Consider the following 27,860-nt stretch of genomic DNA (forward strand, 5'->3'; position numbering starts at 1 on the left):
CGTCATTCACACGTGAGCAACGATAACCTCACGAGATCAAGGCGGCCGCAGGTTTGAGACGCTGTCAGCACAGTTCTCAGCTGATCTAACAGCTGATTGGTTCAGAATCGACTCAACACGATGACATTTCATATAAACGTTTCATTTTTTTTATATATATATATATTTGTCTGATTTGAATGTTTATTCTGTTAACAGAACACATGTAGTGTGGCTGACTAAATCTGTTCAGATTACAGATCATCTACAGTCTGTTGTTGATTAACATCAGCAACAGATCTCATGTAGAGCATTTTAACAGCTACTCTGTCATAATAAAAACAACTGGAGACTGTGTACAAGCTGATATATGGGTCGGATAACATTTTAATTGATTGGATTGGACCTAACAGGATGTGAGTGTTTCTATGACTTCCTGTTCAGCCTGAAGGCTGCTGGAAAAGGGTATAAACTGTCCGACTTGACCACGGGTTTTTGTCTCTGCCACCGGCTGCTGCTGCCTGCCCCTTGCCCACTTAACAGGTGAGGCCATTGAAACAGGAAGTCGTAACTTGAATGTACATTGTCTCCAAATGTCTCATGCTTGATAAGAGTCCCGGCCTGAAGACATGCCGGCATTGAGTCATAGTCATAGCGCCACTTAATGGCAATAGTAAATCATGTAAAATGATGTGACAAAGTAAATTACTTTACGTGACAAACATCCGATTTACATAAAATTTGCATTGAGTGGTCTTCACTTGATATGGAGCAACATAATTAAAATGTTGATCATACCAATACATCATCTTTAGCGCCTGGCACTCTGCCCAGTGTCCAATGGTCGCAGAAATGCACAGCCACGCCGACCGCCGTTCATCGCTGCTTGCAGCTTTAATTAAAGTTGGATTATGTTTTGTTTGCACTGCAGAAGTCATGGTTTGGGATGGACAATAATACTTCCAAATCTGCAACAGTTGTCAACTTCTCTTTAATTTGAGAACCTCAGGCGGTTAGCTAAGCCTCCAGAACATAAGAAAAGTTTAATATTAACGATTGCTCTTTTAAATCCTCTGAACTATTATTACATAACCAGGTCTTTGACCAATGAAGCCCTGCTGCTCAAATCTTTCTGAGGTTATGCAAACCCAAACCACCCTTTACGCTTACCGTGAAACTTTATCAGTGTTGGGCAAAAAAGCTAAAGGTCAAACCATTGTAGAAATAGAAATATTAGAATTTTACCATTATAAGTGTATAATAGTTATCCAGTTACTATCTGCAAGTTAAATACTACAAAGAAGTTATTACGAAATCCAGGCAGTAAGTTTTTTGTGCTTGAAAGTAAGACCTGAGAAATTGGACCCTTAAGAGAGAATTTTATTTAGAAACAATGCTTTTTTTTACTGTATTACCAGTGGACAGGTACAATCTGTAGTTATAAAATAACAAGCTGCCTTCGAGGCATCAGTTTTATCTTAAAGACTATATTTCAAATAGAGCACAATATATATATTTTTTTACTTTTTTACCCTGTTGGTTGACTCATGGAACAATGGTAAAAGTAAATAAGAAGAAATATACCGCTGGCTGTCCAGTCAGCACAGCCTTTGTGTTGCGCTTGCTCTACAGGATCCTTCGATGCTCAAGTTGTGGTTTCTTTGAAAATAAATATTAAAAGTAGCCACAGTGCTGCCATGCGGCACATAGATGCCTGTGTAACCGCAGCTTGAGTCCCATGCCAGTTGCTCCATCTTGTCCCCTACATGGAAATAGGCCTGGGGCACCTCCCATTGGCTTGCAGGAACATCTTGGTAAAGAATAGTCGCCCCTCTTTCTCTGGACCAGTGGGACTAGTGCTGTACATTTGGAGATAGATGGCTCAAAAGGTAGCTGCTTGTCAATACAAGGGGATTGATTGAAAATGTGTTTTTGTCAGAAACATTTTAATATATTCCTGTTGCCTGCGCCTTTTTACATGCTGTTGGGAAAGGAATGCTTTCTTTTGGGGTGGAAGCATTGAAGGATTTTCCACACGTTCTGTCACTGGTTAGTGGATAGTATAGTGGTTTATATAAATGATGCCTGTGTCACTGAGATGTAAGTCTTAAATCCATATCAAACGTCAGCTGATTTTCATCGAACATTCATGTTTTGCTGAACATCGCGCAATCTTCATATTGCTAAGAGTAGGAGCTTATGCATTGCAAACTGAGGATTTCCCTGTACACGATGATACTGCCCTATTAAAGAAATGTTAAAACAAGATTTTGCCTGAGTAAAACCACAGTTTATAAATTATTAATCTCAGATTAGAATACTATGTATGTATGTAGAACAGATGCAGTGTTGATTCAAGTTATGGACTGCATTGTATTTAGTGATTTTATTTAATCTTTAATTACAATACTAACAATTGTCCATTTTTTTGCAACTTTGAAAAGACATTTTGATTTCATGATTTTATTTAATTTTTTTACTAATAACTGAGTTGACTGATACTATGTATTACCATGTCTGCATAATATTTTCTTCCCGTTTCACTTCTCCTTTAGATATGCCTTTAGTTCCCCATTAGACTGTCTTCTTCTCTGGTCTTATTTTTCCTGTCTTATGTTTTGCTGCCTATTGTTGCTGTCATTCTCGCCTCATGTTCCTCTCCCCTTTCTAGCCCTAATCACCAAACACACTCGTGCACATTCATTAATCTCATTTCTCTACTGTCTTTTCCCCTCTCACCCCCTGCCCTGCTGTACATCCCAACCCCTCTACAGAGCCCTCAGATGGGGACCTTCATGGGTGTCTACCTCCCCTGCCTCCAGAATATACTGGGGGTCATCCTGTTTCTGCGTCTTACCTGGATTGTCGGCACTGCCGGCATCTTGGAGTCCCTGGCTATTGTCTGCTTGTGCTGCTCTTGTGTGAGTACTCAACCCTTATGACCTACATGTACATGTCATTTTTACTCTTATCCATCTTAGCTTTAAAATGAAAATGAACTGTACAAACTGAAAGGATGATTTGTCCTATATCAAGGTTTTAAAGTGTAAGCCATTAGAGCATTCACGATTATGTAAGTGTACTTAATGTACACATCCAGCGCTTTAATGCATTAGGAATACATTAGAACACAAGAGTGAATATGTGGCCTTGTGCTTGAGTGTTGAGGTGACACTGTCCCCTGTGTGCAAATGTTGGATTGATAGCAGTAATGACTGACAGGCAAGTTGACTTAGTGGTCACTGATCCCTCCTATATTTAGTCACTGTGACTCTCCATTTCCCATACACTCCTAGCTTCTAATGGGTACCTGGCAGGCAGCTTGCCGTGTAATTCCTCCATTTCCAAAGTGTCAGAAACATAGCGACATGCACACCCACACAGTGGCTATATTTGCCAATCCCAGGGCAGACAATGGATTACTTTGGCTTAATCAGGGAAAGTACAAACAAAAACCTTGAGTACTATCTCAGTTGAATGCTTTTTGCTTTATAATGGAATGCTCTGATGGTATAACATGATCAATTTCCCTTTCAATATGGCCAAGGATAGCAAAGCGACCACATTCCAGACAAATGCAGTTAAGAATTAAACCTGAAATTTAAGTTCATTCCCGTAAACTGAAAGAAGCAATCAAACCCAGAACTCTGTTCATTGTCTGTTTAGTTAATGAAACGAATGAATGAAAAAATGTAACCCAGTACACTGCATCTGTAAAGCTATGAATTAAAAAATTTGATTTTGTAACTGTACAAACTGTTGCCAAGAGAGATGCGGACTCCATTTCATATATTACAATCTAGCTAAAGTGCGTTTGGAGGGTTTACCCTCCACTGCATCACATCTGTTACATAATAAGAGAAGCTTAGTCAAACAGATTAATGTTTTCTCTGCTTAGACCACATCTGACTTTGCACTGATGGTTCCACATCAACTACCTGTTTATAGGTCATGTTTTGTGTGCTCTAGACCCAACACTAGAAATGTCTAAAAATAACTTTAAAAGAAAAATCCAGATGAGCAGTTAGTATTTACTCTGTGCACTTTACGGTATTTTAAATTTTCTCATAATCTGTTATTAGTCATCACTCATGGTTAAATCATCTTTCTTATTTTTCTTTCTTTTACTATTGACATGGAAGCCATTGCAAACCGTTTTCCGTTTTATTGCAACTTAAAGAACTACAAATGGAGCAACACATTAATTTGGTTTTTAATATGAAACCAAAGAGGCTGGGTGAGTCAGAAAGGCTCTGATGAGACCAGGGATAACGCTGACATATTGAGAGTACAAACACCCGTTTTCATTACTCCAGCACAGCATGCTAAATATTTTCCATCATGTAATGATTAGTCTATTCTTTGAGCTGTGTATTGCTCAACAACATGTGTACAGTCGGTGCTTTGTGTTTTAAAGGTCACTGGCAGCACCTGGTTTTCTAAAGTGTAGCCACATCAGCATGATATCCAGTGCAAAACACAAACAAAAGAAACGCTTTAAATGAATAGGGGTAGGAACTGTGTGATTTTGTTTTTGATTCATGAGGTCATGATTTAATTCAACTTAAAATTCTGGCGCGCCAGCGAGATCTATGTCATTTTGAAGTCACATTGGCGCGCGCCAGGTCAGCTGCGGCGACTGTAAAAAGGCCCTTACTTAGTGCAGATACAAAATAGAGGTGGTCCCAGCTGTGTCGGATAGAATAGATATAATATATACCTAAATAAATACATAAATAAAAAATGCTACTACTTCAAACATTAATGCTAAAAACACATAGACCAGTGGTGGGAACTATACTTTAGCAGCATTATTCAATGCACTTACAGCTGTTGGATAAAAGCTGTTTTGTAGTCTGTTTGTTCTCGATTTCATGGACCTGTATCTCCTGCCTGATGCCAGTAGTTTGAACTGTGTGTGACCGGGGTGGGATGAGTCCTGTAGGATGGTTTTTGGCCTTTTTGAGGCAGCGGCACTACATTGCAGAATTTACACACTGCTGTGTGTTTTCTTGTATATGTTGTTTTGCAAATAAACTCTTTAAAAAATATAATACTTAAAATGTAATAAATAAAATGTTATTACCGACAATTTGTCTGTCTTTGATCTCCCAGACAGCCAGAGCTTCTTCTCCTGTCACCTACATTCACTTTGGGAGTGTGTGTTGATTTCAATCAAGAAATGCGTGAAGTTATTGGTTGCATTTGACGTAGGAAGTTTTACGTCCAATCACAGTAATGATGTTAACACATAAATCAGACGATACACAGGCAATTTAGTGATATCCCTGCAGTTGTGGTCTTGACGGTCTTGAAATGAAATCCTGAGTCCTCTTCATCAGAGACCGAGACAAGACCGAGTAAAATGTGGTTGATTCCGAGACGTAACCGAAACCTTCAAAAATGGTCTTGAGACCAAACCCGGTCTTGAGTACTACAATACTGCTAGATATTATGTGGGATTTTTTTTTCTTAATGGCGGCATGATTTTTGAGCAATACAGTTGTCAGAACATCTTCAATTTAACAACACTACTCATGATTAATTAATAATAATTATTGTAAGAAAGCACCAAAGACAATACCTAGATCTTCACATAGTTGATATTGAGATATTTAGTTAGACATTTCAAGCAATTTGATTTTGTCAGTTGTGCCCATTTCTTTATTTGGACCATTAAAGACACCAAAAGCCAATTCATTTAGCTTTTTTTTGGTGATGACTTGTACTGTGAGTGTTTGACGTCCATAGATCACAATGATTTTTGGTTAGATTTTTGGCTGTTGTTGGACCTTGTTTGGGTCTGACTGGCCTCTACATTCCACTAAGTCCTGTAATATCAGAACATCTGAATCCAAAAGGGATTTATTGCCACGTAAGAAACACTTACAACAAGGAATTTCCCTTGGTTGTTGGTGCATACATAAACATATTAAACAAACATATTAAAGTGGATATATGTAACTTTCACTTTGTGTTGATTCTAGCGGCCACTTTGGACTAAAGTGATAGTGTTTTTACCATGCCTGCTGTACCATGTTACTGAGTTAGTGTTACTGGGAGGTCACATAGTCGCGATGAATGTTTTGCTCAGACAGAAAATCATTCATTTACAATAAGAGAATACGTGACAGAAGCATTGTTGCATTTCCAGTGTTGCATACAGTAACTTAGCCTATACTCTGGATGGATCGTGAGCTAAACCAGGTATCACTGTCACTGGGTCACGAGCCAAAGCATTAAGAGATCGTTGCAACAACCGACCTAGTAATAACTTAGATTCATATAGCGCATTTCATGAAACCCACGGACGCTTTACACAAGTAACGTTACAGGGGGACAAGAGAAAAGAAAATAGTAGGGGAACACAAACACGGACTAAAAGGAAAACGTTTGCTCTAAATATAAGGGGGAGGTCATTTATTGTTGGCTACTGACGTACAACCACATCACGCAATCTAAAGTTATTTCATGAATGAAATAGACATATTACATATCTGAGGGCCAGTTCCAGGTCGGTTTTGAATCATTTACAATCCCGTAATGTTCTCCATCTGTTGAAAGCCCGACCGAGATTACCTCGGTTTCACCCGTTCAACAGCTTTTAGTTGTTCTTTGTTTAATTCACTTCTTTCCTGTGATGGTCCTGCCCCAGTATCAGCCATAACTACAACAGATAACTTCTAAAATAACATTAGAATACAACTAGGCCTATATAAAGAACTCTCCTGCTACCTTTTACCTGGCTCCGCTAACCTGGCATACACTAACACAGGCTTTTCTGGTGTTCCAAAGAAATCTGTGAGCCTTCAGAATGTGTTACTGTAGCTCCGTCTAGATGCCCTAAATCATTCTGTGACTTTGAAGGAAAAATCAGACAGGGTAGGTCAGAGGCCTTACTAAAAACTATATAAAACTAGTGTTCTTTTCACTGTTAGTCTCGTTTGCTGTTACAGGTCATTTATGATCATTGTATGAAAAATGACAGAGCTTTAGAAACAGAAAAAGTTACATATAGTCACTATAAATAAACATTAAATACCCAAAAAGTAAATACAGAAACAAATATTTACACATAACTGTTTAATCTTTAGTGCGTAACTTTTTGATATTAATGAACGTCCGTTACATTCAAGCCATTGCCAAATGAGTTGCTACAAAGCTAATGAAGACTATCAGCTCCACACAACTCTCTCTGGATCTCTCTGTAGGACTATGTTCAGAAGATTGTGGCGTCTGGCAACTTTCGCATGCAGAACCTCAAGTGAAGATAATGACCTCTTCTGAAGAGTCCATCATGTTTTTTAATCCACCTTGTCCTCCTTGGCTACTAGTAACTGCGTGGAGGAGGGGGGGGGTGTACTGGGCGCGGTCATGGAAGGCTTGTATCATGTGGATGTGCCGACAGTGTTGTTGTCATTACTTAGAATTCCTCATGGGGGAGACAGAAACTACGCACTAAAGCTTTAACCTTGAGATAAAAAGAAAAGAAAATCAGTACTGTTAGAATTGTGTCCACATGACTTATAGAAAATGTATGGTCATTTTTCAATAGTGAGGACATGCCTCCCAGTTCTTTTGTTTGCTGTAACATCTTTAAGTTATTTGTGGTCAAGACAAGCTAGTGTTTGGCTGCTTCCGGTTTCAGCGAAACCGGGAGGTCACTTTTTCACTTAATTGGCTTTACTCCAGCTCGTCTGCCACTTTAAACCGGGCGCCCAGCACAAGGTTTATCTTGGTCTTGTCCTTCCTCTTCCTCTTTCGTCCTCTTGCCTTTGTCTTCTATTCTCTCACCTTCACACATTCTCCTCTCCCTCTTTCTTCTTTTAGCATGTCTTTCTCTCTTTTCTTTTCTTTGTACCTCTTATCTTGTCTCGCTGCCTTTCTCGCTGCCCTGTCCTTTTCTCTCATCCAGAGACTAAGCACTATTAGGTAATAGGCTGATGTAAATATCCTGGACTTCACCAATTGATTTCATGGAAAAGCTGCTATCCATTACCAATCTTAACGATTTAAAGCATAAGCCCCTAAGAAGTATTTGAACAGGCTAAAATGCCACATTAATCCTTCCAAGTATCCAGCCTAGACCCCATCTTTTTGTTACAAAAATAAATGTGTTAGAACGGTCATGTACTCTAGCTGGAACGCTCACCCTGCCCCTTTATTTCAAACCCTGGAGTTATTAAACAAACTTCAGATAGGTACCTTTGTGTTTCAAATTTGTAACAATTCACTCTCCGTTTCCTTTCACAATTTCTTTGTAACTAGGTCTCAGATCCATTGTCATCACACCAGATGTGTTGATCTTCTATATAGTCAGTTCCACAGAGCTAACCTTGGCCAGTTTTCGATCAGGTACAGAGGTCCACTTATACGGAACAGTTTTTCCACTTCCCTTCGCAGTCACCCCTCATTTGTGATTTATACAAAATATATATATATATATATATATATATATCTTAAACAACTTCTGTTGATGGTGTAAATTGAGTTATGATACAGTGTATGAACGCAGTGCCGATATGTGTTACTGTAATATTTTTTCTTTTTCTTCCTTGTTTTTTTATCTGCAGTACCCCTTGTCTGGAATTTGTATTCTTTTCTTTCCTTTAAATATTTTTAAAATATTTCTTTATTTGTATGTTTGTGGCAAGCATGTACAGCTGTCTTTAACATCAATGTTAGACGGGTTCCTTTTCCAAGCCCTCAGGGTTTTTTTCTATCCCACCTCTGCATTTTATTATGTTATTGTATATTTCTTCAAAGGAATATCAGGTGTTAGGTCTTTAGATCGGAGTTTTGGTCTGATGTCGTTTATTCGGGTCTTCTCTTCACAGACCATGCTGACAGCCATATCCATGAGTGCAATCGCTACTAATGGTGTTGTGCCAGGTAAGTCGCTTTGGTATATTCACAAAACTTAAACAAGAGATGTCCAGAGAAGAATATACATGTCTTATCACTTTCCTTTTTTAATTTTTATTGTAGTTTGTTATGGGGATAAAAGGGAGTAAAAGGAATAGGCTGATGTGCAAAAGGTGCAGTTGGAAAGTTGCTATTTGATTGGTTTCTAAATAGAATTATAGATAAGATATTTGTATCCAATAGAATCCACCTTCTCCTCCCACCTTTATTTTATGGTGATTGATAACAGGTGTTGCTCGCGGAGAATTTCAGGCACATGGAAATGTTTAAAGTTCCCGAGCTTGTCCAAAACCTTGACAACAATTTACCTTGTTTCAGGGTTTCCGCGGGGTCTTAAGAAGTCTTAAAAAATTCTAAATCAAAATGTTAGGCCTTAAAAAGTCTTAAATGCACTGAAGTATTGTGTTCTATGTCTTAAATCATTAGAAAGTCTTAATTTCCCTACACCCATGCAACGCTACCTCATTATGCTCATTTTTTTAAAATTTCGTGGTGTTGTGGTTCTTTCTTTCACTAGTCTGAATATAATCTTGCTGTATTAAGACTACAAATGAGACCAACATGCTACTTATAGTGCAGCCAATCAGCTTTCGTGTTATTGGTGCGAGTCTCTTTTAGATTGTACCACAAAACAATCAGCTAGGGGGAAGTGCAAGTTTAGAAAAAATGTTTGGCTTGAAAAAACTGAATTTAAGGCTTAGTTGATGTTGTGATAAAGGTCTTAAATTTCATTCATAATGGTCTTAAAAAGGTCTTTAAAAAAAGTCTTAAATTTGGCTTAGTGAAACCTGCAGAAACCCTGCGTTTAATGTATCTACGGATGTTTTATAAAATTCACAATTTCTTACCACAAGTTCCTGAGAAGCTGATTTAAGAGAAGATTGTTTTCTTTTTCTCATAAAACCCTTTTCCTCTATGCTCCCTCCTTTCTCTGCCAGCTGGAGGCTCCTACTATATGATTTCCAGATCTCTGGGCCCAGAGTTTGGTGGAGCTGTAGGTCTCTGTTTCTATCTGGGCACAACCTTCGCCGGCTCCATGTATATTCTTGGTACTATAGAGATTCTGCTGGTAAGTAAACATCGTGAGCAGACTTCTATAACATGGCTATCCTCTACCGTTTGCTCCAACTCACTGTGTGTCCAACACTTATGAATGTTCAGGCTCAGGGGTAAAACTTGCCACGTTCTACGTAGAAATGTTCCGATACTGGTAGAGTTTATGCACTGATCGGATACCACGTAATTAGGACCCAAAGAAAATCGACTTCATGAGTTTATTGATGTTCTTTTTCTGTTATGACTGACTGTCGATAATAAAATAAAATAAAATTCTACGGCGTTCATCGTTTCTGTTTGTTTATGATTCACAAAAAGTCAAACGTGAGCCAGACCGTACAACAAAGTTAAAAATCATATCACATCCATACAGGGATAGTAGTATACAACTGTTAAAACATAATCAAATATATGACACACTGGTATAGGATCAGTACTTGGTATTGTTCGATACACAAGTTCAGGGATCGGTATCGAGAAGCAAAATATTTAATCGGACCATCTCTAGTTATAAGAAGAAAAACCTAAAATAATTCTTTATTTATTTATTTTTGGTCTTGTCCTTCCCCTCGCCCTTTCCCATTCAGACCTACATTGTGCCTAAAGCAGCCATCTTTGTGGCCGAGAGAAAGGAGGACGAGGTGAATGCCCTGCTGAATAACATGCGTGTTTACGGCACCTGCTGTCTAGCACTGATGTCCGTGGTCGTCTTCGTAGGGGTGAAATATGTCAACAAGCTGGCGCTTGTCTTCCTGGCCTGTGTCATTCTCTCCATCTTCGCCATCTATGCTGGAGTCATCAAGAGCATCTTTGAGCCGCCAGACTTTCCGTGAGTCCATACAATAACCTCCAATGTTGTGTTGAACCATACGATGCAAAAATAGCATCAGACTACATTTGTCAGCCTGCCATAGTGGCTAATGAAGACTTGTGTTGTCTTCCCATCGACCATGCAGTTTTTCTGGGTCTGGGTTTTCTGGGTTTTGGTCATCTTTTTGACACTTTTATCACTACACCCAACATTCTTGAAGATTTTCCATTTTTTGTCGCTTTTTCAACGTTTTTGAAGGCCTTTTTTAACGTTATTTCATCAATAATGTTCTTTAAATGCTATAAAATTGACTAAAACACCCCAAATCAATGGAAGTAGTGAACTGATCATTTATTTTACTTGTGAAGAGCTTTGTATGGAAGCATCCACGTTATTTATTTTTGATAATTTGTTTGAAAGAAAAACCAAATTTCTGATATAGAAACCTTCTGAAAATGGGTCAAATTTGACCCGAGGACAACAGGAGGGTTAAAATGTTGTTGTTTTTTATATTTAACAACAAAAACCGAACAGACAAACACACTTGAACAAGAATAACCCCCCTCTCCCACCCCCACCCTCTGCGGTCCCGAGGAAAAGAAAGAAAAAACAAAACAAACAAATAAAGAAAAAACAAAAACAGAACTTGTGGTGTTGAGGTCATTAGGACCGATACATGTGCTGCTGCATTTCTCCATAGGTCTATAGTGGATGACTTGGCTTTGTTAATCCTTGCTGTAGAGAGCTCAAGCATGACTATGTCCAGGAAGTACGCTGACCACTGTTTTATACAAAGTGAGGGGGGGGGGAGCCAGCGCTGAGCTATCATTTTCTTGGTCGCGGTTGAGCCAGCTAGCTATATCTTCTTCTGTCTCCCAAGTAGATGTAATCTAGAGTCGTCATTAAGTAACAAAACAATCGGGTCAGTAGGAATTCGATATCCTATCACATCAGATATTATTGATGTTGTTTTATTCCAGAACTCATGCACCTGTTCACACTCCCAGGCCATATGTTGGAAAGTTCCCGTTTGTTCAGGTTGGCAGAACATGCAATAGGGAGTGGAAATGACTTTAGAGACGTATCTCTTCTGAGGTGTCCAATATGTCCTATGGCATATGTTGAAGTGGATCTGCTGGTGATTTGGGTTCTTGGAACAGTGGGAAATGTTGTCCCAAACTGTCTCCCAATTAATTACGTTCCCCTCCGGGCTCAGCTCTCGCTCCCATTTCTTTATATTGGGAGTTCTCCTACAGATACTTGAATCACTTTAGCATAAATCCTGGACACCAATCCTCTCACCGGGGAATCAACAAGCCATTCAATGATTGGGGGGGTCTCGAGACTGTTTCCCCATGGTACTCCCTAACATTTTAGGGCTGACCTTAAGCGAAGATAAAGGAAAAAGGATGTCCTAGGGATCTCAAAGCTAGTTCTCAGGTCCTCAAAGCTCAACATACCTTCCCCACTGAATAACTGGTCTAGAGTATAAATACCTCTGTCACTCCACTGGTTACAAACAAAAGGTTTGTTACCAGACATTAAGTGCATGTTGTGCCAAATTGGGGTGCTCAAATGCCACTTATTGGTGTAGCGAAGTTGCTCCTCCACCTGTTTAAAGTTGGTCAATGTGTTGGTGATAATAGGGCCATAGGTTACCATACACTTTTTTGGAAACACACCTACAAAGGCGAGGTCTTGCAGTCTTAGACTTCCAGTGAGGTTTTGCTCTATTTCTCTCCATGGGAAAATGTATCACTCTTAAACCGCCTACACATGATAAGCGATTTGCTCTCTGTGCACCGCTAGGTAGGGCGCAGAGCAAAGCTCAGTTATTCCTCATCAAGGGTGGCAAGGAAGCTTCCTGTTGCTAGGTAACAGCAGCTGTTATCTCATTGGTTGCACTTTCGAGAGGTCAGCAGCAACTGGTGTGCTGTTTTGCCGCCTATCATGTGTTATGCGGCTTTATGAAGAAAAGAAAAATTCAGGAGTGCTCAGAAGTTCAAGCAAATCATGAAGGTGCTCTTTGGAAGGGAAACACAAAAGTTTGAAAAAAGGTCCAAGGCACTCTTCTTAAAAAAAAAAAAAATTTATTTAAATGGCTATTTCAAATTGAAATCTTAGCAAATTCAAAATAGAACTGGGCAGAAACCCATGCATAGCGACACAAACGGTCTTCTTCAGATTCTGTGTATTTCTCTTATCTTCTCTTCCTCCACACAGTGTTTGCATGTTGGGGAATCGCACTCTGCAGAACCACAACTTTGACAGTTGTCTGAAGACGGTGGTTATAGACAACGTGACCGTCACTACCAAGCTGTGGAAGCTGTTCTGTGACGGACCTGAGCTCAATGCCACCTGCAACGACTATTTTGTCCAAAACAATGTGACCGAGGTGCAGGGCATCCCAGGACTGGCCAGCGGAGTCATTTCAGGTTGGAACACAGTGTTTCCTCTGGAGGTTTGACTAGCAGTGGGTAGAGCTGTAACAATTCCAAATGTTGCTGTACAAGCAATTGTCTCAGAAATAAATGAAATTAACAATATAATTATCTCTTTCAGTCAAATTTAAAAATATGTATTTATTTATTACTTTTTTTAAACATATTGAAAGTTTTGAATGAGTTCCAGGATACTTTTTTTTTTTTTTTTTTTTTTTTTGAGAGAGGGGAAGACGTGCCAGAAATTGCCGCGGGTCAGATTCAAACCCTGGGGCTTTATGTAAAGGAATAAACCTCTAGAAATGGGTGTGCGCTCTACCAGCTGAGCTGGTGCCCCAGAGTACATATTTTGGTTATATCACTATTATGTGATCCAGATAAAATTTTAATTACAGTATCAAATTCAAATTGAATTGAATAGATAAAGTAATAACACAAATACACAGCCTATGAAGTAAACCACACCTCTTTATTATCATAAAACACACACACCCCCCCCCCTTTTCCAATGCATCACACCCAATTCACTTGTATATATTTTGTCAAAATTATCCAGAATTTGTTTTTCACCTATCATACTGACAGCCAAATTGAACTTTTGAAATTATTACAAAAGCGATAAATGGAGAGGCTCAGACAATGTTTGATAAATACTAACATCTCAGTAGGAATGTACCCGTCATGGACCGCAATGCTTTTTTATTAAGTACAGTGCAAACTCAGAACATTCCTCATGTTATGTAACTGTTGGCCATGACAAACTAGGTTTACTCCAAACCTTCAGTGCAAATTCCTGTCATATTTCTTGTGAAGAATCTGCAGCAAGCGTGTGCAGGTGCTGACTGATTTCATATGCGATTACTGTGCTCTCTCTGCTTTCTCCCATCTCCATTCACTTTCATTGTACTATATTAATTATAGTTTTGTTCCTCAACAGTCCCTCTCAAATATCTCCTTGACCATACTGTGTCATGATCTTCTTTCTCTGAAATAGTATTCCCCCGTCTTCTGATTTAAAATAGTTTAACTTTTTGACTCTTTAGAAGACTGGACTAGAGGAACTTCTAATTCTATGGACACTAATGCTGGATCAGCTGTCCAACAGTTGTTAAGAAGTATTACATTATGTGTAACTTTTGCTGCAATATAAGTGACATGTTGGATTCCAGCCAAAGATTGGAATTGGGCTTTTTTTTACCACACTGTTTCACTGCATTTTAGTGCAGGGATGTCAAACTCAATTTCACTAAGGGCCACACTGGAAATGACGATCACAATAAGGGCCAGATATGTTGAGTTTATTGACATGAAAAAAAGTAAATTACCTTTGTATTATTGCATGTCTCATATAGCTTTCTACCATACAGTTTGGTCGACATAAAACCCTAAAAAAGTCAGCAAAAAAGTTTCTTAGCCATCGTAGAATTTAACAAGTCATGAAAAACGTTTAAAATGTTTAAAAGCAGCGACCACCCAGCCAACTCACCACAACCTGTTTCACAGCCTGAATATGAAAAAAACTCTCTGCTTCTGCGGGGAAGTCTGAGTCTCAAAGTCGGCAAATTTGTCAAATTCTGCACAGCAGTGTCGCATAATTACAGTATGAAAAACAGTTTCCTGATTTTTTTGGTGTGGTGCACAACTAGTCGGGCCAAAACTGAATGAACCTCTTGAAAACATGTTTGAGTCACTGGCTGTTCCACAGCTACTAATTACTCTGTTTCTGTCTCTATTGTAGAAAATTTGTGGTCAGAGTATGGCCCTCTGGGTATGTTGGTAGAAAACAAGAAGTTGCCATCTCTTGGGGAAGGTGACTCTGCCCAGGACATCTACATGCCCTATGTGGTCAATGACATCACCACCTTCTTCACACTGCTAGTCGGCATCTACTTCCCGTCGGTCACTGGTGAGACTATGACACACACACACACACCGTATGGTAGAAAACCACAGAATAGAGCTGTGTTTTGTTAAGATTCCATGTTTGATCTTCTGTTGTGACCCCACCCCCCTTCCAGGTATCATGGCTGGTTCAAACCGGTCAGGTGACTTGCGGGATGCCCAGAAGTCTATCCCCATTGGGACCATCCTGGCTATCGCTACCACCTCCTTCATCTGTATCCTTAACCCTCATGTTGTCCTCGGGGTTTCAGATTTCAGAAATATGAAACAGAAATATGGGTTTCTTTTTAACCAAATTACCCAAAAAATAACATGGATAGTTCTCTACAACGTCCCCTTCAGTACAAGTACAATTCATGATCCTATTTTCATTGAATTTTGAGAGTTTTATTCAATTTCATAGCATGTTTAATGTTTAAAGCAAAAAAAATTGAAATGGTTTCAAAACATTATCCTGAAACTAAACTTTGACATACACAAGTCTCTGATTATCCATCAACATACACTCTAATATGAGTCAAAATTCATATCTGCTTTTTTAACTCAAAAATCAGGTATAATTTCATTTAAATGAGGTTTATTGACCATGAATTCCAAAAAAATAAGTGTAAAACTAGTGATAATAGGTTGGTGTTAGTGGCTTATATACTGGTGGTAGTGAAAAAAAGTGTCTAATGTTGAAAAAAGCGACAAAAACATTGAAAAAAGTGTCAACAAAGTATTGACTTGTCTATTTTGAGCTGTGAGGACATGGTGAGGAAGACAACACAAGGGTTAAACCTTTTTGTGCCACTGATACCAGAACATCTTGTCACATGGCTAGAACTGTAGGTTCTACCTTAGTGACTACCTTACCTATGGGCCAATAAGACTTATCATCATGTTAAGACATGTTAAGACCTTTTAAATTTAGAAAAGACTTTAAAAAAATAATAATTTAGTGGCCCCCCTGCAGTAACTCTGAGGACCAACTAGGTGTCCCGGACCCCCTGTTGAATATCTCTGGCCTAGTATATAGCTTCTAAATCACAACTAACGTTGCCAAATATGAATGGAAGATGATCTTTCAGTTGCCACAGTTGCTAGGTGTATAGGTTGTTTTTTTTTTGTTGTTTTTTTATTTAACCTTTATTTAACCAGGAAGAAACTCGTTGAGATTAAAAATCTCTTTTTCAAGAGTGTATTGTACAGCAATGTTGTTGACAGGAATGGAGCAATAATCCAAGCCTGCCAAAGGCGCAATACAACAGGGCAGGTACCACCAGTTAGATTGTGGGTAGTGTGTGCTTTACAGCAACATGGAAAGGAGAAGACTTTGTCCAAGGATTCACTTTACCCTCCTGAACAGTGCTGTCCAGACGTCACCTGTGTGATTCTATTCGGTGGCTGCATTGAGGGAGTTCTGCTACGAGACAAGTAAGATTTCAACACAGAGCACATATTGTAAAATACTGTACACATGGACATGTTTTTATAAAAGACGTTTTTATAAAAGGAATTGAAGGAAAAACAGTACACATTTTGTTAAAAAAAGGAGAGTTCTGCAGACCACAACAATCTGGTGCAACCAAGGCAGGACACAACAGTATAAAATAACAAAAAATTGCCGGTGCAACCCAGATGTCTTCTTACTTAATAGTTTTATTTCTTAAGGTGCATAACAGCGACTAACGTTTCGATGTAAGGTTACATCTTCATCAGAGTCCTTGAGAGTACACATTTTGTATTATTAAGGGTGTTGGATAACACTTTACTTGAAAGTATCTACATAAGAGTGACATGACACTGTCACAAACACATGACACTGTCATGACACAGTCATGACACATGAACTCTAACTCTATCCCTAACCATAACTTGTCATGACAAAAACTGAATGACACTTACTAAAAAAAGCGTTATGTCGTCAACGTTTATGGCTTGTTTATAACGCTTATGACATGTTCATGACAGTGTCATGTCACTCTTATGTAGATACCTCCAAGTAAAGTGTAACCAGGTTTTGTTCCCCCTCTTCTCTTTTAGTATTACCCTCTGAGGCTCATCACAAGAGGCTCAGATTTGGTGTTTGTTAGGTGTGACCCCGAATAGTCAAATATACGATGCTTCATTCTGCCAGCTTCACAGTCAAATCTTCTTTCAGGCTTTTTTGTAGCTGGATACCATCTGTTGCGTCTAAATATGAATGTTGATAGCGTTAGTGATAGTGAGATGCTTGCTACAGTTGCATTACTAGTAGAGGAATTTTATTTCTCTGATTCACTGCCTTGTTTTAACAACGCTCGCTCTCTTCCGTCATTCTCTATGTCGCTGGACCATATACCTATATACCTCCAAGCCGGTTCTGGCCGCTGCAACTTATCCCTGCATTGTTCCAAATCGGTTTTGTCCCGCCGCAAATCTTTGAAGTTAGTAAATAAATCCAAATGCCCAATGACACACACACACACACACACACACACACACACATGATTCACATGTGATGTGAATAGACCACTGTACCCTCCCAAACACATTCAGAGACATGAAAAGTAGATAATTCTTTGTAATTTAATGAAATGAAATTTTGAAAAAGAGCCATTGTTGTCCATAAAATCATCAATGAGCCACACTGTTGCACTGGGTGACAGGTTCCTTCATTACCATGAACACACACACACACTGTGGTTTATTTGAACTTAATCCCACATACACCGTTCTGCTGCTCACGATTTCAACAAAAAAACTGTGGCTGAAAATTTGTCCCCAACAAACTCTTGCAGGATTGTTTGCTCAAGACAACCGTGCCGAAATGATTCAGCCTCTTATAAAAAATGAAAGTGTATTTTCATGAACCCGTTTTCTAAGATTTACGTCAATAGGAGCGAACAGGCTCAGGGCTGAGAACCCCCAGATATCCTGGGTAGACCGTATTGTATTGAGAGATGTACTAAAGCCTGGTTGGTTCTGGTCATTTGTTGACAATAACAAACATAAAGAATAACACCAGCTTCACCCGTTGAAGACAGAAAATATGCACACTTTTTAGTTGGTACACAGGTGATGTAAAACATGGATGCAGACACAATACTACACTGTTGGTTTGGGTCTTTTCATAGGATCTGTTGACAACAACAAAAAAGAAGAATATCTCTAGAACTCTTAAGTTAATTAAAATGAACTATTTGAAATGCTGTTAACATACCTACATGATGCCCGTGTATATTGCCATGTGCATGAAACCGACTGTGAAAAAATCTGTCTGTCTGCCTGCCTGCCTGCCTGTCTGTCTGTCTGTCTTCTATCTATGCGATATTATTAAAAGCATATGGTGAAATAAATGTATATGATTGTTTTTACATTGCAGATTTGGTGACGCAGTGAAAGGGAACCTTGTTATAGGCACACTATCATGGCCCTCACCCTGGGTTATTGTGATTGGCTCGTTCTTCTCCTGCTGTGGGGCGGGGCTACAGAGTTTGACTGGCGCCCCGCGCCTGCTGCAGGCCATCGCACGAGATGGCATTGTGCCTTTCCTGCAGGTTAGATACACACACACACAGTCAACACAAATACAGTCAAAGCAGTCTTCATCCTCACCTGCTTAGCTTCTAACTTTCATACTTGACTGTATGTGTTAGGTGTTTGGTCATGGGAAAGCTAATGGAGAACCTACCTGGGCTCTGCTGTTGACTGCTGGGATCTGTGAGATCGGTATCCTCATCGCCTCCCTGGACGCCGTGGCTCCCATTCTCTCCATGTCAGTATCTGTTTGCGTAGTAATATTACGTGCTCTCTTTCCATAAAATCGGATCACCAGATAAAGTCCATGATCCCTCAAGTATTTGACTCCTTAAAGCCACTTAAGGTCAGTCATAAAGTGGAGATTTAGATGAAAAGTGAGTAGTATTTTTCTTTCTTCCACAGGTTTTTCCTCATGTGCTACTTGTTTGTCAACCTGGCCTGTGCAGTTCAGACCCTGCTACGGACACCAAACTGGAGACCACGCTTTAAATACTACCACTGGTGGGTGATGAATTATTCAGTCTATATATATATATATATATATATATATATATATACTTTATTAGTTACATTTTCTCATAACAGTAACACAATTACCTAGACAGATAAATCAGAAACTGAAAAAAGAAAAGAAAGAAGAAAAAAAAAGAAAATAAACAACACAGAGGTGGATGGCTGCCAGAGTATCAGTGCCAGAGATTTGCTCAGATTAAGGTATTAGTGCAGCAGCAAACAAACAAATCAGGCATTAAGATCTCATCAAAAGAATTATCTACAGTTCACTCCTTACTTACTTACAGTGAAAGAAGGGGATATTGAAAGTCTCTAAGCGTTCATCTGAGGGTCTTAAAACACTGCAGTTTTACCAATTTGTCAGGCTTATTTAACCTGTCAGGGACCTACTGTCGAGATGACTGCGGCTTTCCTTATGACGATTTTAAGACACATGCCAATAATCACACATAAACAAAACCACTGACCCACATGTTTAGTGTGGTTTGTGTGATGAAAGCCTTTACCGAGATCAGTTCCACGACAAAGGTTGAGCACAATACAGACCAGCACTAGCTGTCCAATCTGAACTGGTTTCAATAATTAGGAAATTCCCGTGAATATGCAAAAAAAACTGAAACAGTTCTGTAAATGGCTGGGTATATAGTTAATAGACTGGAATTGTAAAGTGTGTGTTTTCTCCTACAGGGCTCTGTCCTTCCTGGGAATGAGCTTGTGTCTTGCTCTCATGTTCATCTGTTCCTGGTATTATGCTATTGTGGCCATGGCGATTGCTACCTGCATCTACAAATACATTGAATACAGAGGGTAAGATTTACTTTGTTTGCAGTCATTTATTTCTAGTCAGTTCACTAGTCTCGCATTGCCAGACCTTCCTCCACAGCACTGTGGAGGAAGGTCTGGCTAGTCCACACAGCATTCCGGGATGGGAGAAAAACATGCTCTGGTTTATTGGCAATCACGAGAGTCTTGGGCGGCGCTAAGCAGCGCAATAACGGTGCCTTTGCAAAATAGCCTCAGGGAGGAACTTGTTTTGGTGGAACATGTGTACATTCAAAAGCAGTTTTAGTCGTGGAACAGAAAACTCCGATTGGACAGATAGTCTAGCTAGCTGTCTGGATTTACCCTGCAGAGATCTGAGGAGCAGTTAACCATAGTCCTCACAAATCCACCAGAGGTTAGTGTGAGACTGTGCTTACAGAAAATAAACAGAATCAAAGTGGAATAAAGGTAAATGTACCTAACTGATACATTATATATAGAATATAAAATGCTTTAAGGTACTATGTGATCAGACATCTTGACATTTATGGCTACTGTCGCGGGTAAATTCCCTTCATAAGCGAGCATACATTTTAGGATCGTTCACCTGATTCTAAAATGAGCTATGTGTTGTACAGTTTTTCTCAGCCAGTGAGGACAGTGTGTTCCTTCAGAATAAGACGTTGAAATCTGAAAATGTAGCAGTGAGATTAAGGCCGGCTAGAAAGGTACTTGTAGGAAGATGCTTTTTGTCCTGATATATGTTGAAACACAAACTGTTCTCACAGATCTAAAGGAACTAGACTTAACCAGCAAAAAACACATTTTAACCGCACCCAACAGGTGTGTAAGACATCGCACACTGGCTTTAGTTTTTTAATCATACTGTGTGTTCTCATCTTTTTTGCTTATTGGAGATGTGGATAATTCCTGGTCAATCATTTGTTGGCTTTAGGGCAGAGAAGGAGTGGGGAGATGGCATCCGGGGCCTGTCTCTCAATGCTGCACGTTATGCCCTTATTCGCCTTGAGGAGGCTCCACCACACACTAAGAACTGGAGGTACTGTCTGTCTGTCTGTCTGTCTGTCTGTCTGTCTGTGTGTGTGTGTGTGTGTGTGTGTGTGTGTGTGTGTGTGTGTGTGTGTGTGTGTGTGTGTGTGTGTGTGTGTGTGTGTGTGTGTGTGTGTGTGTGTGTGTGTTGACATAGTGCCACCTGTCACTGTTGCGGTGGACAAAAGAGAGACAGGAATAGACCCGGAGGGTGACTTTGATTAATCTCTTGGTCCTCTACCTAATCTTACATAAGAGGTTGATGAACCTTTATACTGTACGGAGGCCTGCACCGGCTGACCTTGTAGACTGCCTGTCCAAAAACCAAACTGTAATTTACTCTCTTGGCATGTTCAGTGTGGATACTGGATGTTGTACAGATGGTTCTCATTGAAGGCAACTGTTTTCTGCCCCGCTTCTGTTCAACAACGGTGGAAGTATTCTGATCCTTTTACTAAAGTAAAAGTACTAATACCACACTGAAAAAATATGGTGTTACAATTAAAAGTCCTGCATTGAAAATGTTACTTAAGTAAAAGTATGTGAGTATCCTCAAGAAAAAAGTAAAAGTACTCAATGCAGAACTCTCCTCCCATTGTAGTGTGTGTAAAGGATCCAACCAGTTGTGTGTTTAATGGTCTCATCATCTCAGCTGGACTTGTAGCCATTATATTGTTAGCTAGTTTACTTTAGAATCAAACATCAGATTTTATAAACTACATGGGTTTTGTGTGCAGAAATCTTAATGTGTAAAGTAACTAGTAACTAAAGCTGTAACAGATGAATGTAGTGGAGTAAAAAGTACAATATTTCTCTCTGGAATGTAGCGGAGTAGAAGTAGAAAGTGGCATTAAAAGAAAATACTCAAGAAAAGTACAAGTACCTCAACATTTGTACTTAAGTACAGTACTGGAGTAAATGTACTTAGTTAAATGTTAAATGTACTTTATGCCACCACTGCTATTCTACTCCAATTAAGGTCTCCCTGCATAGCTGGGTGAGAACCATTACTACTGTAATAATGTTGCCACACCTTCTCTAAAGAAATAATGGGCTTTTATTTTTTACAGTGGTGTTACTTTAAAAGGTAGTTGTATTAAATTATGACAGGCATTGAAAATGTGTGACGACAAACATAAAAAAAAAAATGTGTTGCTGTTCATGAACCTGTAAAGATCGAGCAATCTCTCCTGTCCCTCACCACCTGACCCACCCTCCTTTTTCTCTTCTTTTATCCAGGCCTCAGTTGCTGGTGCTCCTGAATGTTGACTCAGATCAAGGAGTCAAACACCCCCGCCTGCTGTCCCTCACCACTCAGCTGAAGGCGGGGAAAGGCCTCACGATAGCGGGGAATGTTTTAGAGGGAACCTATCTCACCAGAGATGCCGAGGCCAAGAGGGCTGAGCAGGTATATTGGAAAAGCATACACCAGCATGCAGCGTATGCGTGCAACATATTTTAGTGCACAAGCACACATGCGAAACACATATGCAGGCACAAGGATATTATCATTTATGTTGATGTTGCCTTTGCCCACAACTGTGTACTCCACATTCAACTCTGTTCTACCAAAAATGGGATTTCAGGTTTCACAGTTGCTGATAAAACACTAATTGTGTTTTATCCTACTTCATTTATTATCTGTCCATCCTTTGCTAAGCATTACAGTCAAATCAACAGAATGGTAAATTTCTTTTTCGACATTGTTGCAAATGAGCCGCACAAGCAAATCTGTTGTGTCAGTCAGGATTTACAGAATTAGGAAACATTTTTACACCCGAACAGCAGATGAACTCTGCCATCTACTGGCCAAATATAGTAGGTTGTGTGATTCTTTTCTTTTTTTGCAACCTGATTTGACTGTGTCCTCAGAGGCATTTTTAATCAGTGTATTACTCTTTCTGCAAAAGCAATCGTGCAGAAACTGAATTCCACATTACACAAACAGCTGTAATATGGGCATTGTTGAGACCCACCATTGTGAATTGTCATGGAAGCATACAAATGAGAGTGCGGAAGGTTAATTTGGAGTTAGTGGTCGTAATTAAACAGGGAATATTTTGGCATTGAGTAGCCCTGGCATCTTTTTTATATATGCCTTGGCATATATATATATATATATATATATATATATATATATATATATATATATATATATATGTTTTTCTCAATAGTCAGTGCTGTATCAATAATGTATGCTGTAGCTGCTGAACTCCAACAATAAATCTTAGCACAACAGAAGCAAAGTGCAATAAATACACCAGCACTTTTTGCACTTTGTACTTTAATTATTACAGTCACTTATTAAGATGTCGTATTGTTTGTACAGTCATATGCATCCTTCCTTTATGTCCTAAGACGCTTTGTTGATCTTATGTTTAGGTTTTTATGTTGACTTAAGAATGTTTTTTCCAGGGGAAATTTATCTTGGGCACAGTGCTAAAATATGTTGCTTCACAACACATTTTAGCACTGTGCCCAAGATAAATTTCCCCTCAGGGACAATAAAGTTTATTCTATCCGTCAATCAATTATCAATTTCTATGTCCTTCATACTTCATGTTTGCTTGTCATTTTGTCTTTCTCTGTCCAGAACATCAAGTCTGCCATGTCAGCAGAGCGAACAAAGGGTTTCTGCCATGTTGTGGTGTCTTCGAACCTCAGAGATGGTGTCTCCCACCTCATCCAGTCTGCAGGGCTGGGAGGCATGAAGCACAACACAGTCCTAATGGCCTGGCCTGGCAACTGGAGGCAGTCCAATGACCACCAGTCATGGAAGAACTTCATAGGTACAGAGCGGTAGACACTTGAAAATAAATTGATGTACATATGTAGGTATAGAAATGCATAATCAGACAAATATTTTAATTACAGAAAATGACACCTGAATTGTTTTTTTTTTTAAAATATGCATAGAAAGTAATGATAATACAGCTTACATTGCATATTTTCACAGCTTTTCAATTTTCTCTGTCTATCTCTCTCTCTCTGTCTCTCTCTCTCCCTCTCTCGCCTTCTATTCATCCAGAGACGGTGCGAGAGACCACAGCAACCCATCATGCCTTGCTTGTGGCCAAGAATGTGGACAGTTTCCCCACCAACCAAGAGCGCTTAGCGGAGGGCACCATCGACGTGTGGTGGGTGGTTCACGATGGAGGCATGCTGATGCTGCTGCCCTTCCTGCTGCGACAGCACAAGGTTGGTGTGTCTTAGGTTGTGTTTATCTCTGAGATTTAACCCCTACAAATACTTTTTACATTCATTCCTGTTTTCATGTCCATGCCCAGAATTCTCCTTTCATACTCACCTATCTATCTGTCTATCCTAGAATTCTCCATCTACAACTGACTGACTGACGGTCTTGTTTTCTGTCTTTCCGTCCTCCAGGTGTGGAGGAAGTGTAAGATGCGTATCTTCACCGTGGCCCAGATGGATGACAACAGCATCCAAATGAAGAAAGATCTCCAGGTGTTCCTTTACCACCTGCGACTGGATGCAGAAGTGGAAGTGGTAGAGATGGTGAGACTTTGTTTGATAAAATTAGCTCTGCATTAGATCCTGTAATGGTAATGATGCATCCCTACATTGGAATCAGGCTCACAGTCCTCTAATTCAGTGGCTTCATATGTTATGACACAAATCTATATCAAGAAGGTGTTTCTCTATTAGCTGCATTCAGTTTGCCAATACGCTACTCTGACTTCATGCTACAGAACTGTAGCGTGAACTGTAATCTTGCATTGCCAGACCTATCTACACAGCACTGTGGAGTAAGGTCTGGCTACACCACACATACTTTCTGGGATAGGAGAAAAAAAAGCTCTGGGTTGTTTGCATTTCTTTAAATCACTCAGAATGGTCTTGGTTGGCGCTAAGCTCCGGACACAGGGACGGCGGCTCTGCAAAATAGTCTCAGGAAGGAACTTGTTTTGGTGGAACATTTGCACCCTGCAAAATTGCCACATACAATATTAAATGAAGTTAACTGTTGACACAATACAGTACCGTGAGCTAGGGGTGGGGGAAAAAATGTTACAGCATAGTATCGTGATATTTTCCGTGGCAATACTGTATCGATACACAGACGGCAAGTATCAATCTATTATTATATATGCGTTGGTCAGTTTGTCTGCTTGAAGACAATCCCCATTTTGCAGCAATACAATTGAAGTGAGATGAACAAACAGAGAAATGTATCTTTTGAGATAAAACAGATGTTGACAAAGTTTCCTTTTGGGGACATCATTTGAAATTGGGGAAAAAAGGTAATACATTGCAATATGTTAAAATCGCAATAATATCGTATCGTGACATATGTATCGGGATGATATCGTATCGTGAGACCTCTGATGATTCCCACCCCTACCGTGAGCTATTTACATTAGCTGGATACATAGTTAAATCATTCACCAGAAGAACCAAGCAGGCCTGCCTTGTTGCACCATCCAAATTTGCGGATGCGTGGCTCACACGCCCCAATTTTAGTCAGTTATCCTGGAAATGTACTTTCGTTGATCCAGACTACATGAACTACATGAAGTAGGTCATTTATCAGTTTCAGTACGAGAGCACCTGAGGGTGGCTGAACACTGCCAGAACCAGTTAAACCTCACCTATTTTGTACTCTTAAAGGGCCGGGAAGTTCCATCCATGATTGTTGTATAAATGAACAATATTTCTTTTACAGTTATTATTTATGTTGTCATCTCTTTGTTTGCAAGAAATCTATGATTTGGATACAATATGGAAGTACTGTAAGACAACCCTGTACCAAGGATCAGTAAATAGATGGTATTAATTCCAGACCTGTGACTTTATTCTTTAGTTTGGATACCAAACCGTAAGAGAAACCTGAAAGAGAAACAACAGTAACAAACTGTTGTGAGGAGTTGGCGTTGACATTGGAGAACTGTTCAGCATCAGCAGAGGTTTTGCACCAGGAAGTTTCCTGTTGCTCCAAATTGTATTGACAACTTTCTGTCCTCTCCTGTGCAGCATGATAACGACATCTCAGCCTTCACCTATGAGAAGACACTGGTGATGGAGCAGAGGTCTCAGATGCTGAAACAAATGCAACTTTCCAGGACTGAGAGGGAGAGAGAGGTAATGTTGCTCTACCTGAACACAACCCGGCACTCACAGTCACTTTGTCTCCATAGTTTCATTCTAATTCAACACAAGCGAATGCAAGATTTTTATTGTGTGTCTTAGATACTAATACAATTAGCTCATGAACATCTTCAAGAAGATGGCATTGATTGTTACTGAATGCTGTTTGCAATTTGCTCCCTGTTAAGCTTGATTTTTATGGTTCTGCGGGTTCGCTCTATGCAGAGTTTACACCGTAGCCTACATAAGTGGCCTGAGGTTTATACTTACGCGCTGGTGTCTGCGTCGTTATAGCGTATATCTTTAAGGGAATAGCAGAGCTGGCATGTGTGTATGCGTGGGGAATGTGTGGTAGAGCGAGTGAAAGAGTGACAGGGATTAGCTTCGAAACGCATACCAACTTTGGAGGCAAAGTCGGTACCACGGTCGGAAATTTGTAGCAGGAAAAGTTAACCCTCTCCTTGATTTTATGTTGTCTACTGAGAAGGACAACCTGCATATGAGTAAAAGGAAATGCAACGCTACCGAGCCACGGCCGAGCGGATCCGATCACAGTTGTTGCGTTCTTCTACAACTGCTACAACGCCGTCCGATGTAGGTTTAACGCAGAACCATAAATTAGGCTTCAGTGTGTTAGTGTTAACAGCATAAACATCTACTGTAAGTAGCTTTAATATCATACAGGTCCGATTATACAGTGTGTAAAACAAGCTCTTTCTTTCTATAAATAACACAGTTAAATCCAAACAGTATTTTAGTAAATCTGGCCTACCGCTACGTTACATGACAATTGGCTCCTCTCCTTGTTCATCTGCCATTGCCTGTCCGGGCCACGCCACACCACTCAGATTCAGAGTATCACTGACGAATCGCGTAGCTCAATCCGGAGGAAGAACCAGGGCGCTGTCCCGAGCACAAACCTCAGCACGCAGTCCTCAACGGTGGAGGACATTCACGAGGACGAGGTAGCCAATGTTGTCAACCCCACTGTCCCTCCCTGTTAGACACCCAAAGCTGTCTTCACAAAGCTGGATCTCTGGCTACAGTTTTTGCTTAGCCTTTGACAGTTTTAATGACTTTTATCATCATCGTGGTTTAAAATCTGGACTAAGCATATAAACTTGTACGCCCATATTTAGCACATGTCAAAAATAGATGTGCAAGTGGTCAGTCATACATAAAGTAGATCACACACTCTGGTGTGGGCATCAGACTATGATGTATACAGTATAATTAACCCACAGAGGATAAAGGAAGGATGGAGGAGTAGGAGTCCTGCTATAGTTAAAAATGTGTTTGTATTTTATTTTACACTGTATGACATTTTTACTCAATTTGATTTCGTCCTCCAAACTATTCCATGAGTACAGATAGCATCCATCTTGTACATCTGACAATTATAAAACCACAAGTTCAGACTGGCCCGACAGCAGTCCTACCTACTGTGTAGTCACTAAGAGCTGCTTTGTGAATACCAGCCCATTGCACCTTGAAACTGCAGCCTGACCTCCCATCACCTCCATAATCCCACCTCATCCCCACGTGAGAGGAAGGAGTGGACAGAATTGTCTCAAGTAGGCCTGTAACAATGATTACATAATTGTCATGTTTTTATTTACATAATCACTGTTTCTTTGTTTAAAAGCAATGAATTGCTAACATTAGCGATAGTGCTAAGGTATGACCATAGATATTAATGGACATAGCACCCATTGGTTTGTGGAGATCTGCTATGAGTCATTGAGTTTGCCGTTACGGGCGCAGCCATCCTGGTTGCCGATGTGACGATTTTAGACGAGAGGGAGGAG

General features: G+C 39.8%; 1 protein-coding gene across 4 annotated transcripts in view; it reads left to right on the forward strand.

Moving 5' to 3' along the window:
- Positions 1–27,860, forward strand: part of slc12a7b (solute carrier family 12 member 7b) — a 98,905-nt gene that overhangs the window by 57,257 nt on the left and 13,788 nt on the right. For 3 of the 4 annotated variants that reach the window (XM_028569021.1, XM_028569022.1, XM_028569023.1), the window contains exons 4-21: positions 2,754–2,900; positions 8,817–8,871; positions 9,843–9,973; positions 10,548–10,789; positions 12,995–13,206; positions 14,951–15,118; positions 15,231–15,329; positions 16,473–16,530; positions 18,461–18,635; positions 18,735–18,853; positions 19,021–19,119; positions 19,819–19,938; positions 20,849–20,953; positions 22,183–22,351; positions 23,537–23,732; positions 23,972–24,141; positions 24,331–24,462; positions 25,939–26,046. In XM_028569021.1, the coding sequence (XP_028424822.1) occupies positions 2,754–2,900; positions 8,817–8,871; positions 9,843–9,973; positions 10,548–10,789; positions 12,995–13,206; positions 14,951–15,118; positions 15,231–15,329; positions 16,473–16,530; positions 18,461–18,635; positions 18,735–18,853; positions 19,021–19,119; positions 19,819–19,938; positions 20,849–20,953; positions 22,183–22,351; positions 23,537–23,732; positions 23,972–24,141; positions 24,331–24,462; positions 25,939–26,046 (2,505 nt within the window). Of the gene's footprint in view, positions 1–2,753; positions 2,901–8,816; positions 8,872–9,842; positions 9,974–10,547; positions 10,790–12,994; positions 13,207–14,950; positions 15,119–15,230; positions 15,330–16,472; positions 16,531–18,460; positions 18,636–18,734; positions 18,854–19,020; positions 19,120–19,818; positions 19,939–20,848; positions 20,954–22,182; positions 22,352–23,536; positions 23,733–23,971; positions 24,142–24,330; positions 24,463–25,938; positions 26,047–26,900; positions 27,018–27,860 lie in introns of all 4 variants that reach the window. The other variant, XM_028569024.1, reaches the window with a different exon arrangement.

Source organism: Perca flavescens, chromosome 22 (assembly GCF_004354835.1).
Source record: "Perca flavescens isolate YP-PL-M2 chromosome 22, PFLA_1.0, whole genome shotgun sequence".
Taxonomy (NCBI): Eukaryota; Metazoa; Chordata; class Actinopteri; order Perciformes; family Percidae; genus Perca; species Perca flavescens.